Below are 16,594 nucleotides of genomic sequence, written 5' to 3' on the forward strand. Positions count from 1 at the left end.
TCCCCAAGGCAGAGTGTGTATAGGAAAGTGGGCGGACAGGCAGAGATGATCCCAAAAGGAAAAGTAGCCCTGGGAGTGTCAGGGAGGGAAAAAATGGCAGAGAAGCCTCCCTCCAAAAAGCAGCCAGTTTAACTGCAACCCAAAGTTGTGGTATGAAATGAAACTGAAAGAAGGGAAACCAAACAGCAGGAAAATCCCCCTAAACAAATAGCAGCCCATGTGAAAAAGAGAGAACAATCCCTATATTTCTCCCCTTCACTGCAAACAAACAAACAAAAACAAACAGCCAAGGAACCCAGGGTAAAGCAAAGCCCCCTGCCCCCCCCCAGTACAACCCCCCCCCATCAAAACTCTTCATTCAACTCCGTTCTCCTTCTCCGACCGACACCCAACACAGGACATATCTGCTTCTCTTAGTCATTGCGACAAATGGTAGCTCTGTTATTGGCAGGCAGCAGTGCCCATCAAGCTTTGGAGGGTCCCTATTGGAGTTTCCAATACTGGAAAATACCACCTCCATTGTTGTCTAGGAGTTCTGCACCAGGCTTAATCTGGGTTGGATTCATTTTTCTGAGCCACCCCTGAGCTGTGGCCCAAAGTGCGGAGATTTATTCAGAGACCATTTGTGTGCCAAATGTTGTGTCCCAAGTCCTCATCGGGCAAAAATTTGACCCAAATTCTGGCTCGTCACACAGTTCATGCCCATCCCTACTAATGAGCTTTGCTAATAGAGAAAACTACTAAATTGAGACAGGTGTCTATGAACAGATATATTATCAAAATCCTAAACTTGCCATAGCTCTGCCCCACATGAAAAAAATCTAGGGTCAATGTTCGTAATATTTCTGGCTTTAAGGCTTTTTAGAGCACTCTCTCTCATTGAGACTGAACTCAAAAGGCAATCTAGTTTCACAGATTCTTTCTAGCCTTGTACGCCAACAGAAAAGCAGAGCAATTCTCACCAGATGGTGCTTAAGACACAGGTAACAGAATGAAATAACAGAATTACTCAGCTATTTCTCCCCAGGAACAGGTTTTAATCACTGTACCACCATTGTAGCAACCTGTGACTTCAAAACGAACAGAACCCTCAAAATTGCCTCTGAAGCCAGTCTATACATGCCACTGTTATTCAGCACACAGACTGTTACGACTGGCTTTGCACAATATATCCTGGCTTCAGTGGAACTCCATACTCTTTTAAAGAAGGAGCTCTTGGCTACTGAATGAATGCAAGACAATAAGTAATGTCACAGAGACTCCCTATGCTGATCTGGTCTGCTAAGTAGGTGGAAACTCCTTTGCTGGGTATGGCATCCTTTGTTTTAGCTTGGAGCTTTTCAAAGGATGGCTACTCAGGCTGCGTGCTCAGAAGTACAGGAGATAGGCTGTCCTTTTGTTGAAACTGTTACTATGTGTATTACAGTAATGACAGCTGCATTTAAGAGCTGTAAAGATTTATCATCTCACAAATAAACTGAAAGCAACAGAACATAATTTACAGGGAAAAAGAAACAAAAGCAGCAAAAGGGGTATAAAAGATTTCTCATTCAATATTGCTTGCCAGAAGGAATTTATAAAAAAATGCACGATTTTGAAGCATTGTTGTTCAGCCACTCTGTTCCAGGTCTGCAGGAGTAACACAATATATAATTTAGCGAGCTGTCAAGATCACAATCGAGCATTTCACTCCTTCAGAGCTTCCATGGTGGTCAGGGAGCACATCATGTCAAGCTATAAAAGGGAACATAAATGAAGGTTAGCCAAAAATACTTAAGGGCTCCAGGAAGGCTTCCTTATTTTCAGCCTTGTCCTCTAAAAATTAAGGAAGGTCCATCTGAGAACTCAAAGCTTGTCACATGAACTGAAATTAATACCAAAGGTTACCAACTGATTGCACGCACATTAACATCACCCATAGCTGGAGCCAAGGTAAAAGTGGACAGCGGCATTCTGTTCCTATCAATAGCAATTCTAAAGCTAAGCAAACCATGCAAATATAAACTGACCAAGGGCATTTCACTGTAGTCACTCATCCTTTTCATCATTTCAGAAACCAGACAATATAGATAGTGTGCTCATCCTGGAAGATCAAGAATGGCACTACAAACAGCCTCATATCTATGCAGGGCTGAGAGATTTAGAACATATTCAAAACCAATAATTTTAAAAGTATTCTATCATGGAAAACTTCTGTACAATGGGAGTTTCTCTACAAAAAGTCTATTAAAATGGGGGTGGCATACACAGGAATTGTTTTGCCTCTATGAATTATGAAAATGGCACTACCACTTCCAGAAGATCGTTTCCAAGAAGTGATGTAAAGCACCAGAAGTGTTGTGAAAAGCGAACTACGTATGTATTCACACATTTTAAGTGATAACCGCTCAAACAAGAAGCAGCAGGAAAAATATATTTTCCAAAATAATAGTTCAACTTTCAACCCCTCTTGAGTTACTAGTTTGATTTGGAAATGAGCTTTTACCTACCTGTCAACCAAAGAATCCCTCATACTGGTGGCAATAGTACTTGGCTGTGCTTCGCTGAGTTTGAAGACACTCTCAATAACTGACAATTCAGTGCTGGTTGTATCCAGCCCACAAAAGGCACACCAGTCATTCACAACCATTCCAGCAGCAATCACCTCACTGCCACGGTTAACAGTCCCAGCCTAAGCAGAAAGAGACAGCCAGAATTACTTATCATAAAAAGAGAAAATTTGCCTAATGTTCTCTCAGTGTAATAATCAACATCCTACTATTAAAATATAAATGCATGCCATCCAGAATTACTGAATTTTTAGAAAAAAAAAATATTGTGAAGCATTCCTACTGCCTGGAACTGTTTTTGATAACCACTTAGTGGTACTTCAGAGTGGAAAGACAACACAAATATTTTAAATGAAGTATTTTAACATACTAGATGAGCCAGAGCCTCCAGGAAAGAGAAGGCATTTTTCAATCATGGAAATTCTTCAGCACATTAGGCGGAAAAGACAGTTGGAAGGAGGCTACTTAAACCTTTCTCTTCTGGTCCTTGTTGAGAATATAAGAAGAGCTTGCTGGATCAGACCAACGATTTATCTAGACCAGCACATGAAACAAACCAACTGTCCTGGCGGGCCAAACAAACAGGTCACAGGGGCCAAGGCCCTCCCATGCTGCCTTTGGATACGGAGGCTCCCTTCAGTCACCATGGCTCGTAGGTAGCCACTTGGGACCACTCCTCCATGAGTCCCTTTTAAAGCTGTCTATCCTTGTTAGCTTAAGATCATTCCTGCAAGCTGCATTTTTACCTGTATGGGAAAGATATGGGGTTCCCACGTCTCATCCATGATTTTCCCATTTGCAGATAAAAAAGACGCCTGGGGCGGTGGGTTTTTTTTTGGTGGATTTCAAGCTACAAAAGGACTGGAAGGACAGAGTTTTAAGCAGCCTGTCACCACCTATTTTGCATTAATGCAGCTTGGCAAAGACTACTTGGGATTTTTTAAAATGCAAGGAAAGGATCATGGAATGCCTTATGCCTTGAGTACAGAGCCTGATCTTACCCCACTTAACAAGATTATAATCATTTGGAAGGCAATGTTGTTGCACAAATGTCTCAATTACTTTACTACTGCACTGATACGGACTTCAGGTTTAGGGCTAGTCGGTTGGGAAGGAGAGATTGGCAACCCAGTATGCCATTGTCTATGTGGCAAGGCTACCATATGGACTGGACGGCACTACTGTCTTTGAATCAGGACTTGCAGAACCACAAGTTTAGCTGCAGCAACCTTTGAACTGATGATCTGAATAAAACACTGTTGCACTAAGTCCACCAAACTAACTAGGCCACCTGCCAATGCATATAAACTTAAGTCATATGTCCCATATCACAGCATGAAGACAATGAAGCTGAATTGACTAGGGGGGGTTCTACTTGCAGCACCTGAATTAAAAAAACAGATGAGAAAAGGTGACCAAACAGTTAAATAGAAGACTAATAGTCACCCTACACAGGACTCCAGGACATTCAGCATGAAGTTTTTATTGTCTAAGTAAAGCTCTTAATGGAACATTTGCCTAGCCTTACATCAGAGTCATTGTTTCTCTTCTCAGCTCATCCTTCTGAAATTAATTACTCACTTGAATTGGCAAAAAAAAAAAACAGCTGGCAAAAAGAACATCAGTAAGGCTACCTGAAGCTCACGCATAGCCTTTCAGAACCTGAATGAAGCCAAAACATGTCAACACATTTAAATATAATACAAAGAAACACACAGTGGATGGCATACCTTTGACATTGCCATCTTTAATTTAATGCTCTGGGCAAGACCAGTGCTTCAGAGTACATCTGCAAGACTCCTCTCTGTATGTTAAGAGAGGGTATACAGTCCAGTAAGATTGAGAAGGGAACAGAATTGGATTCGCTTCTGGAAATGCTATGGGTTGAAACAGTGGGCCCAAAAGGAAGCTTAACACTGGGAGTTTGTCATCGCCAATCAGATCAAAAGATAGAGGAGGATTATAAAATGATGAATTAAAAGCAGCTAGACAAAATAACTGTCATAATAAGTGATTTTAACTACCCACACATTGATTGGGTCGATATGTGTTCTAGTCGGGAAAAAGAGATTGAGTTTCTAGACACTCAATGAATGTGCACAGAACCTACCGGGGGAGAGGCGATCGTGGATTTGGACCTAAGTGACACCCAAGACCTGGTGAGAGATGTAAAAGTGATTGCACCGCATGGGAACAGTGACCATAATGTTATTGAGTTCAACACTTGTATAAATAGGGAGTTGCCCAAAAAGACCAACACAACCACTTTTAACTTTAAAAGGGGTAACTTCTCTGAAATGAGGAGACATGTGAAGATGAAACAGAAAGGAAAAGTAAAAAGGGTCAAAACCACTGGGGAAGCTTGGAGACAATCTAAAACTACAATCCTAGAAGCTCAGATAAAATATATACTGCAGGTTAGGAAAGGCACAAATAGGTATAGAAAAAGGCTTGCGTGGTTAACAAACAAAGTAATGGAAGCTGTAAAAGGTAAGAAGGATTCCTTTAAGCGGCGGAAAGCTAGTCAGTGAGGTTGATAAAACAGAACACAGGCTGTGGCAAATAAAACGCAAGTCTGTGATCAGGCAAGCAAAAAGGGAATATGAGGAGCATATTATTAAAAAAAAAAAGACCAATAATAAAATTTCCTTCAAATATATTAGAAACAGGAAACCAGCCAGGGAGGCAGTGGGGCCCTTGGATGACCAAGGGGTAAAAGGATTACTAAAGGATGATAGGGAAATGGCTGAGAAGCTGAATGCATTTTTAACTGTCTTCACTGTGGAAGATGAGAAGTGCTTGCCCACTCCAGAACCGCTGATTTCAGGAGGGGTGTTGTAAGACCTGAGTCAGATTGAGGTGATGAGAGAATAGATCCTACAACTGATAGACAACTTAAAAACCAATAAATCACCAGGCCCGGATGGCATACATCCAAGAGTTCTGAAAGAACTCAAATGTGAACTTGTGGATCTCCTGACAAAAATATGTAATCTTTCCTTAAAATCTGCCTCCATTCCTGAGGACTGGGTTCCAGAGGAGATCTGGGAAATTACAGGCCAGTCAGTCTGACATCAATACCGGGTAAGTTGGTGGAAACTGTTATTAAGGAGAGAATTAGTAGGAACATTGATGAACAAAAACTATTGAGGCAGACGCAGCATGGGTTCTGTAAGGGAAGATCTTGTCTCACTAACCTGTTAGTATTCTTTGAGGGGGTGAACAAACATGTGGACAAGGGGGACCCAATAGATGTTGTTTACCTTGACTTCCAGAAAGCTTTTGATAAAGTTCCTCATCAAAGGCTCCTAAGTAAGCTCAACAGTCATGGGATAAAAAGATCTTGGAGTCATAGTAGATAGATCACTGAAAATGTTGAGACAGTGTGCGACTGCAATAAAAAAGGCCAATGCTATGCTGGGGATTATTAGGAAGGGAACTGAAAACAAATCAGTCAGTATCATAATGCCCCTGTATAAATCGATGGTGCAACCACATTTAGAATACTGTGTGTGATTCTGTTCACCACACCTCAAAAAGGATATCATAGCATTGGAAAGTGCAGAAAAGGGCAACTAGAATGATCAAAGGGTTGGAACACTTTCCCTATGAAGAAAGGTTAAAGTACTTGGGGCTCATTAGCTTACAGAAATGACAACTGAGGGGTGACATGATCGAGGTTTACAAGATTATGCATGGGATAGAGCATGTACTTTTCTCCCTTTCTCACAATACAAGAACTTGTGGACACTCAATGAAATTGCTGAGCAGTCAGGTTAGAATGGATAAAAGGAAGTACTTCTTCACCCAAAGAGTGATTAACACATGGAATTCACTGCCACAGGAGGTAGCGGCAGCTACAAGCATGGACGGCTTCAAGAGGGGATTGGATAAACATATGGAGCAAAGGTCCATTAGTGGCTATTAGGAACTCTCTGGCTGGGGCAACTGATGCTCTGTATTCTTGGTGCTTGGGGGGGGGGCCAACAGTGGGAGGGCTTCTAGTGTCCTGGCCCCACTGGTGGACCGCCTGATGGCACCTGGTATTTTTGGCCACTGTGTGACAGAGTGTTGGACTGGATGGGCCACTGGCCTGATCCAACATTGGCTTCTCTTATGTTCTTACTTCTATTATACTTCCATATTTTCTGTTTTAGTGCCACTGTATTATCTCAATGCCATACACAAGGCAGCAGAACTAAAAAGTAGTTTTACTAAGAAAATTGGCAACAATTAGAAATGTAAGTTCCTGATACAAATCAACTGAGGTGTGGCTATTGTGACTGACATCAAGACACAGATGGGTGGTAACTGGTATGTACTGCCTGCTCACACAAACCTAAATGTCAGAACATCTCTGAATCAACTTGTCATGCGCTTCACAGTATAAGGAAACTGAGTGCTGAGAAATCTGAATGGAAAGAATACTAACCACAAGTGGGACTTGTAGCAATGAGGACAGCTCATCTTGGTCTTCAATAGAAGTCTTTGGATGCACTAATCCTCCCTGATTACTGAATGCACAGTAACTTCCCACCAGCACTTGATCTGCTAGAGTCTGTCTGAATACTTCTACTTTTAGTACATCAGCTAAAATCTCCTCGGTTTCCTGTAAAAAACATTGAGTATGATTAAAATTAGAGCTGTCAATGGCATGAAACTGTGTTTACTTAATTTTTTGTTTTTAACTGACAACATACCAATTACACTTTAACAATATTCATGTAATAAAACATTAACCTTTTTGATGCTTACACTTGCCATTTAATAAGCAAAACCTACCATAGAAGGAAGACCAGAATTTAGACACACCTACATCGGTTTCAACTGAGCACTGCCAGCTTTAGTTACCTCTGATCATAGAATCACAGGAGAGAAAGAATCAACAGTACATCTGGCCTATGATTCTAATACCCAAAAGAAAAGCAATAACTGGTTCGCCCAGAAACACAACATATCTTCTGCAAAAGCAATCTCAGACCAAATTCACATGGGCCATGTGAAATACTTTTCTCTTCTCCCACTGCTGGTGTGCACATAAGGAAAACAGAATGGCAGTTTAAAAGCATCTGTATGAGACTTTTAAACTGAACTGATTGCTTTACGATTGTATTTCAATGCTCCTGAGTTCTTTCAGGAATATACAACTTTGGTATTTGTCATCAAATTTACTTGGCATTTTTGTGCAACTTGCCTAGCAATAGGTCTTTAAAGCACTGCTTTTGTCCGTTCACTGGGGAAGGGGAGAGTGAAAATTAAATTGCAGTTTATTATTAGAGCTTGAATTGACTGAACAGCCAAGCATGCAAACTTATCTTCCAATCGAAAACTCTGTCTTAAGGAAAAGATCCCAGACTCTCACCAGTTGGGAACTGTATGTGAATGCCTTGCAAGCTCTTTCCCAACCACAGCTGTATTTATTGATCCACCAGTATTTATTGATCCACCAATACCACTGACTTAAATGTAGTTTGTATTTCAGCATTAAATTGATGCATGAAGTACAATGTTGCTGCTACCATTGGATAGTCCCTTCTAAAGGCCACTGCCAAAGTCAGAAAACTAAACACCTCCAGAAGGCAAAATGAAATCTTTACACCTTTTAAGAAGTTCTCTGCCCTAAGACTCAAATCTTACATTCCTATACCTTGTTAACTCCTCTGTTATTCAAAATCTCTTCATGGGCCACTCAGAGTTCCCATCTTCTGTCTTCTTCATGATTTTAGTTCTTATTGGTCACCTCTTTTGTTGCCACTTTTCTAGCCTTTTTACAGCACTACTTTGACTTCAGACATCACACATGTATGTGGCAAACTGAGCACATCCTTAGCAGAACACATCTGCACGTGAGACCAGGCTCACAGATAGGCACACTCCGCCACTTCTGCTTCTGGTTTGCCTCAAAGAAGCCCAAGAGTAGCAACCATCAGCATAAACAAGGATCCATTTGTCCTAATTAGCAATGATCTGATTACTCTCAGTACTATGCTCCAATTTGCTATCCTTACATCCCTCCTAGACATCACCCATATGCCTTCTACACCAACAACAGAGGCAAGATATCAAAGATGCTGAGGTGGTTAGCCGTCTGACAAGCTAACAAGCAATTCACTTCTATTGGATTTAAGCAGCCTGCACTCCAGATTGCAGCCCAAGAAGCTTCCTTTTGTTCTCTCTGAATGTGGATCTTAGCCAACAGAGTGCTTCAAAGGTCAATAACAGCATCTCGGATTGGACCTGGAAAAACTGGCAGCCATGTAAATGTTCTAAAATGTCCTGAATATGTGACCAGACCTATATTTACTAACTGAAGTCTGAACTGTCTTCATATCTTGCAGCAGTCAAGCCTCTATGTTACAAGATCATAGATAAACACGGCCAGATTGGCTAAAGTCAAGCACGACTGCAACTTCCGAGCTAGCTATAACTAAAAAGGCATCCCTAGAAGTAACACCAACTTGCTTCTGTAACCTCAAGGCCAAGTCCTGGGATTGTCCTAGGCTTGAGTCCTATGCTCCCTCTAAGCTGTGGAGTCTTGAGAGCAAAAATTCTACTCTGTGAGCTACTGGCATTAAAGTTGTGAGTGAGCAATTTGGCTACTGCATAAATTAGTTTGCTCTGGAGCCATCCTTCCTGAGCTAAGACAAAAATGTGTGAGCCAGAGTCTAAAATACTGTGAGCTACACCATTCAACATTAATAAACCAATCTAGCTTTCTAAAAAGCATTGCCTTGTCTGGATTCAGTTGGTTTACCCGTAGCCTCCTGACCATGTCTTCCAGGCAGCATCCAAGAACTGATAGTAGCATCTCATGGCTTAGTTGAAGATATATACAGCTGGGTGTCATCAGCGTATCGATGACACCCAATTCCAAAGCTACAGACTGTCTCACTGAGTGGTCTTGCATAAAGATTAACTTTCTCTAGAAAGAGAACAGAAGCTTGAGGTGCCCCATGTCAGCTCCACAGGGGGCTGACACCAAATCCCCCTGAACTAAGCACTTTGCTTAGGAAGGACTGAAACCATTGTAAAGCCACATTTTGTACATCTGCCTGAAATTCCAGGCAGTGTAACATGAGGGAATGATCAACTGTGTCAAATGCTGCTGCTAGATAAATCAAGAACAGCAACACATTTCCCCAATCCATTTGCAAACAGATTGTCTACCAGAGCTACTAGTGCCATTTCAGTCCCCAAACCCAGCCTGAAACAGGTCAAGGGCAAAAGTGCCATCCAGGAATACCTAGGGCTGCTTAGCCACAACTCCATTCAATCTCATTCCCCAAAGAATGCAGGTTTGCCATTGGTCTGTAGCTTGCTGGCTCATTTACCAGCAGAGAAAACTTCTTCTACAAAGGCCTAATAGCACCTTCTGTTAAGGAATTCAGAAAAACTCTTTCCATCAAAAGCAAAACAAAATGCTAGAGGCACCCTGACCTTCTCAAAACAAGGTTGCAACAGCCATGAAGGGCACATATCCAATTTGCAGGAAGCGGCCCTCATACCTCCTGTAGTTCTGCAGACATCCATCAAGGAAACCAATCCAAAACAACTGATACAAATTTGACCAGAAAGTGCTTCTGACACCTCCTGCCTGGCTTACGTATAAACTGAGGTTCAGGTCAGATCCAATCAGAAGGATTTTATCCACAAAGAATCTAGCAAGTGTGTCAAAGCTGGTATCATATGCTAATTAAGTAAATCTTTCCTAGGTCTCAACAAGCTCTGTGGAAGTTTAAAATGTTAAGCTGGACAAGATTCAATGGACATGATGAGAGCAGCAAAAAAGATTTCTTCATCCCTATTACAACCACCTCATAGGCTTTCAAGTGAGTCCTATGGCGTGTGCTGATTCATCAGCAATACTCTAGATTTCTCCACAGCCTCTTCTATTCTCTCAGCAATCCAAGGAACTGAGGCCCTTTGAGCAGAAGTGAGATGATACAAGATGCAACCTTAAATAGGGAGCCTGGAATTCCAGCCCCCCACTAAGGCCTCAACTGAGTTGCCAATAAGGTTCTCAAAATCCCTCTGAGTATTCTGAAAACCAGTAGAATCCAGAAGTCTCCAAGGGCAAACCAACTTAACATTTAGCTGTTGAAAGTAGTGTCAGATTCTGAAATAAAACAAGTCCTTTACTCTGTCAATGTCTGGATGAACAAGTGCTACATAGTCATTGCATGTAGTGACATTGCCCAGGGCTGAGAGGCGCTCTTCCACTCGCTGGATCCGCACTGAATCTGGAAGACAGTTTCGGATATGCTGAAGCTCCTGGTCTGTAGTATTGTTTGGGACTAATAATCCGTGCCTGTTTCCTAGAAACAAAGAAAGAGGCTGCTCTTAAAATGAGGGTAAAAGGGAGTCAACTCCTGCTTTTAAGTCTTCCTTCCACAGACCCCCATGCTACAAAGCAACCAAGGAAAACAAATCATATAATCACAGAGCCAGAAGGATTGACCAGTGTGTCTAGCTCAACCCTGCCACTCAACACATATAATCTAGATCACAGTGTATCACAAGCAGTGTTCATAAATTATAGAAATCTATCCACAGAATAAACTAATCTAGCAAGAAGGTGAAGGGCAACCCTCCACAAAAGGGTAAGACCAACCTGTTACCACCTTCAGACATAAAATTAAGTGGAATGAATGCAGCATACTTATATAACAACCCAGTGCCCAGAGCAGTTTTTAGAAGATTTTTCTTTCAAGCCCAATGGTGACAGAACCCATGATAAATATTTACGAGAAAATCCTCGTTAAACTCTACAATGAATGTACATCTATTTATGCAACTATTTGCAGCTATTTATGTCAGGAAGAAACTGTTCTCCTAATATATTCCGGTCCTCTTACAAATCAAAATACCACTATGGTAGATGGGATAGTAAGGAAGACTAAAGGCATGTTCTAGGAAATTTATTTTAAAGGACTCTGGAAGTTATCAGTTTGAAGAATTCACTTACCCACACACATTCTGCCAATGATCCGACATCCAGCAATAGAAGCATGGACTACAGGGATGGTATCAGAAAGCTCCCCTTCAAATACACTGAAATAAAAAAACCACAGCAAAATAAAGTGGTAAGGTAGCAATGTTGGTTTCTAGGCCTCTGCTAGCAGATTAAATCTGCATAGTCCATTGGGGAGTAGATTCAAGTTCACCAATAGTGTTTTGAACAAACACTAGTAGTGTTTTGAACAGAGGAGGTTGCAGTTAAAGAAAAAGGATTGGGAAAGGGCAGACAAATGCAAGAGCATAGCCATTCAAACAAAAGCTTATGTCAATTTCGGAAGGCACAAGACTTTTGTAAGAAAAAACAGAAAGGAATAGGAACAGAAATAAATGTTGCTACACTGGAGAGCTACTGTAGTGTAATGGTTATATAAGTTCAGTTACAAAGTTACCAAGCAGCCATAATGATTTCTCTCAATGCTGTCTAACAAAAGTGAGCTTTGACTCATGAAAACTTATACCCCAGAAAATGCAGTTCTCCAAAGTGCTAAAAGATTTGAACTTTGCTGTATTGCTATAGGTTAATTTGGCTACCCATCTGGAATTTCCCACAGTGTTTAGACGCCCATCTGTAACAGGAAATTAACCATTTTGGCTTACTTTACATGACAGTCCTTGCAAGAGTTATATACACAAACAAGAAGCATTTCAAGTACTTAAGTGTAAATGCTAACTAGTATAATGGGGATATATTGCAAGCTGTGCAACTTCCTCATAAAAATTAGCATCAGCACTGTAACTGCTGGTTTGGATGCTCACACACACAAATTACATCAACTACAGAGACAGAACTGACTTCATTAAACATCTCACTACATAGTACAGTGAATTTTTAAACAAAACACACATTTTAATGTTACCTTTATACTGCTTATCATGAAAGCACACATACATCACTAATTCCAGATGTATTAATCTGCTGCAACAAAACCAGTCTTGTGGCTAAAAGACCTAACAACATTTTTATTTCAGTATAAACTTTCATGAAATACAGCCCACTAAATGGATCATTGCTACACAATCATTTTACATCATAGCATGAAAAAAACCCCTCAGACAGCAAGGTCAAGGAAAGAACACAGGGAAAATGAAGCCCATCTACTAGCTATGCTGTTAGTTAACACCACGATCGGGTAGGAAGCTCCAGGTTTTGCTAAAATTCCAAGGGGGGCCTAAAACTTCTTAACAAATTTCTCTTTAGCTTCCCTTTGAAGTTCGGTTGTTGAAGAATTGTTACGTTCAGGTCAGAAGCGTAAAGACAAGCTGCTTATACTTTAGGGTCTGACCCCCCCCCCCCCAATTACTATAGGAGAGTGAGAAAGCAGCTTGTCAAGGCAGTGAATGCGCCGCTAAAATGAAAATCCTGATCAGGCAGCACCACTGCCCAAAAAAGGCACTTTCCTGGATTTCGCCTTTGAAATCAACAGCCTTGAAAAGATTCGAGGAAGCGGCTGCGGTGCCCCCAGAAAGAGATTGAGACTAGACTAGGCGAAAACTGCTGCCGCTTCAGAACCGGGCCAAGGAACTCTTGGCTTCAGGCGGCCCAGTCTGAAGAGGCTGATGGGCCAGCACCCTCAGCAAGAACAACATCCCCAGAGGAAGGGATGCCCAGAGCAGAGCTCGGTCTCTCCAGTCACCTGTAGAAGCCCTCAGAGCCCCCGACGGCAACCAGGCAGTAGGCGTTGGTGAGCTTGGCGAAGCACCCGATTTCGTTGTTGTTCTCGAAGCTGGCCCGGACCGCCATGGTCGAAAGAGAACCGGCACAGTCAGCGAAAAGGGAACGAAAGCTCTCTCGGCTACTTCCTAGACACGCGGACAGGCCACCAGCCCCTCGACCGGAAACATAGACCTTCACTTCCGCTTCCTGAACCCCTAAAATGGGTTCGGGATATAGAAAGTCACACAGCGTACTCCTTCCGGTAAACCTTCGAAGCCGTCGTTGGCGGCCAATTATGTTTCTAGGGTCAAAGTGCCGCGTCGCTCTAGGTTTTGACAACTCTATAGTTTCACGTTTCACATACTGCGGAAAAAAGTGGAAACCCGATTCAAATAAAGACCGGAAGTGGCGATGCCGGTAATGTAATTCTAGCGTCGTCCCCCCCCCCCCTCCATTGTTCGGAAATGGCTTCCAGCTTCCTGGGAGATACCAGAAAACTGGGCTGAAACGGAGCCCGACGTCCTATCGTCTATTTTTTTAGCGCCACCTGGTGTTGTTGTTCAGTCGCACAGTCGACTCCGTCATGGACATTGAGAACCTTCTTGTATAGTTCTTCTGTGTATTCTTGCCACCTCCCACCTGGTGGATGTATGTTTAGACTAGACCTTGGGACAGTGGAGACCGGGTGGGGGCTCGGCGGAAGTCGTCAGTCCTCCATTAATGGGGGAAATTAATGAGCGGCTTCTTGTTTTGTACGCAACTATTTCTCGGAGTATTTGAAATGTTTCGCAGTAAACAAGAATCTTGTGGCGCCTTAAAGACTTTTAAAATTCTAGCTCTAGTCCAAGGAAGTGAGCTCTAGTCCACAAAAGTTTATCCTGGAATAAATGTGTGTTAATCTTTAAACTGCCACAAGTAGGGTTGCCACCTCCGGGTTGGAAAATACCTGGAGACTTTGAGGGTGGAGCCTGAGAAGGGCGGGGTTGGGGGGAGGGGAGGGACTTCAGTGGGGCATGATGCCATAGAGGCCAGAGACTATTAGAAGGAAAGGTGACTACTCTGAATGACTGTATGAGTTCATTGGTTTTCTGAATTACCAGTGGCAAGTACTAAAGCAAAAGTGATCGGCTGCTTACAAGATTTTGTTGTAGAACAAAGTTTGAGTCCCGTGGCACCTTTAAGACCAACAAAGTTTTAACTATTATGGTAAGTTGCCTTGAGCTATAAGGAAAGGCGGGATATAAGTGTTAATAATAATAATAAAGATAGATTCTAGGTACTGTCTCCAAATGGCAGAATAAAATCCTTCCTTCTACATTAATACAAATTTCAGAGGAATAGCATATGCACAATATTAAACAACCACCATTACAGAAATTCAACATTGCAATAAATAACGCTGTTGAAAAACTGTATAATTCAAGTCATATTTCCTCATTTATTTCACAGGAAAAAAGGCAAACTTGCTAGTTGACTATTTAAATAGCGCCATCAATTCATATGGTGCCTCAGGCAATAAAATACATAAATAAAAAGGCAGGTCCCTGCCCTGAGACAATCTAAAATGCTATTGGTCAGAGTGTATGTCCTTGAAATGCCAAAAAAAAGCCCCAACCCAACATGAAATGTATTAATATTATTTGGAAAACTCTCTCTATTAAAAAGAATACTCAAAGTGGCTTATAAAATGCAACCCACAAAAAGGAATGTGACCTAAACAAAATACCACCAATGTAAAAACAGCAATACACAATAAATATTTTAAAAATAATAAAACAAAGCGGCGATAAAACAAGTTCCAGAATCATCTACATATTGCAGTCTTGGCATCCATCCATAAAATAAGCAAATTATTCCAAAAGTGATTTAACTTTGGTGGAAAGCCAAGAGAGAAGCTATTCCAGTAAGCTCCTGAGACATAAGAGGCTCTTGTGCAGGTATCTGTCACCCTTACATTTCTCAGTGTTGGTTCCTTCTGCAGGGCCCTATCTGTTGACCTCAAGGCCTGGACAGGTTCACATGAGTGGAGACAATCCTTTGGGGGGTTGGATCTAGGCTGTTTTGGGACACTATAAATCAAACCTACATTTTTAATTAGGCCTGGGCATAAATTGGGAGACAGCAAAGTTGATAAACCAGTTGGTTTATATGCTCATTGTTGCAAATTCCAGTTAACATCCTAGCTGCCATATTTTGTACCCATTGAGGTTTCCAGAGAGCCTTCAAACACACCCTCATATAGAGTCATATGCAGTAGTCTATCCTTGATGTTACCTAAGTATGTGTGACAGTGCCAGGATCTGCTTTCTCCAGGAATGGCTGCTGCTTGCAGGGTAACTTAGATTGGTAAAAAGTGTTTCCTTGCTGCCTCCACCACCTAAACAGTAAGGAGCTCGGGACCACACTGAAAAGGTAAACTATCAAGGGGAAGTACAGCCCGCTCCAGACAGGTTATATACTTTTTCCTGAACTGCCCACACTGACTTGCATGGACTAACTTTCAACAAGATCAGCAGCATCCTGCCTGTCACTGATTCTGGACTCTGATTTAGAGTCTCTACTGCCTTCCTGGACTTTGGATGAAAAGGTCGACATCGTAAACATCCTGATGACACTTCACCCAACTTGATGACATCTTCCAGTAGATTTACATTAAGCAATACAGGACACAAAGTGGTCCCTTGCAGAATCTCAAAAGCCAGTGTCCGTGAGGTACAAGAGTAGTTTCTCAACACCACCTTCTGGAATTTTTATTCCAGGAAGGACTCTGTGTCCCACCCCTGCTCTAATTGTCATAGCAGTCACCAAGAGTGACATCCTGCTCCTCCTGTTAAGTAAGGAGACAATCGTCTCAAAGTTAATTCTAAGTCCCATTGATCTTAGTGGCATTTATTTACTCATATGCTTAATACTCCCTGAAACCAGTGGGACTCCGAAGGGCCTAACTTCGGCTCAGCTGTGTCCTAGTTCTTTTTCAGTGATTCAAGTGGAAGAAACAGAACTATGATTGTGAAAACCCATTATTCAAATCTGGTTGAGCATCTGTTTTGCATAAATATATGTCCACATAATTAAAGAGTACATCATATTTTGCGCAGAACCAAGGGCAGAATTCAGGTTGCACAGGCTGCTGATTTTCAGACATCTGCATCCACCCTTTGAATTTGTTTGCATGCCTGACATCAATGGGCCTAGGGATCTTCCTAATTAAGTATTTATTGTGCAACCAGAAGAGTGGATTAAACATGAAAACAAGACTCAACTATTTTGGCCCTACTAGTGCAATGTTCCACTACAGGATTCACAAGCTATTTAAAGAGATATCATCTAATCAAACAAATGTGTCGCTGACTTTCTTAAAGAAAAGATTTTA

General features: G+C 41.7%; 1 protein-coding gene across 1 annotated transcript; it reads right to left on the bottom strand.

Moving 5' to 3' along the window:
• Positions 1-1,418: 1,418 nt before the first annotated feature.
• On the bottom strand, positions 1,419-13,511 carry EIF6 (eukaryotic translation initiation factor 6). The gene is made up of 6 exons (XM_015408201.1): positions 13,202-13,511; positions 11,515-11,600; positions 10,689-10,864; positions 6,982-7,158; positions 2,490-2,671; positions 1,419-1,734 (listed from the first exon to the last, which is right to left on the bottom strand). The coding sequence occupies exons 1-6, from the start codon at positions 13,306-13,308 to the stop codon at positions 1,725-1,727; spliced, it is 738 nt and encodes a 245-aa protein (XP_015263687.1). The 5' UTR covers positions 13,309-13,511; the 3' UTR covers positions 1,419-1,724.
• Positions 13,512-16,594: the final 3,083 nt, after the last annotated feature.

Source organism: Gekko japonicus, unplaced genomic scaffold, assembly GCF_001447785.1.
Source record: "Gekko japonicus isolate JY-2015 unplaced genomic scaffold, Gekko_japonicus_V1.1 scaffold211, whole genome shotgun sequence".
NCBI lineage: Eukaryota > Metazoa > Chordata > Lepidosauria > Squamata > Gekkonidae > Gekko > Gekko japonicus.

Excerpts from the sequence above, each read along its gene's own strand:
- EIF6 (XM_015408201.1), bottom strand. The coding sequence starts at position 13,308 with ATGGCGGTCCGGGCCAGCTTCGAGAACAACAACGAAATCGGGTGCTTC. Across the intron at positions 11,601-13,201 it reads GGCTCTGAGGGCTTCTACAG|TGTATTTGAAGGGGAGCTTT; the intron begins GTGACTGGAGAG and ends TTTTTATTTCAG. Across the intron at positions 2,672-6,981 it reads TGCTACAAGTCCCACTTGTG|GCTGGGACTGTTAACCGTGG; the intron begins GTTAGTATTCTT and ends CTTTCTGCTTAG.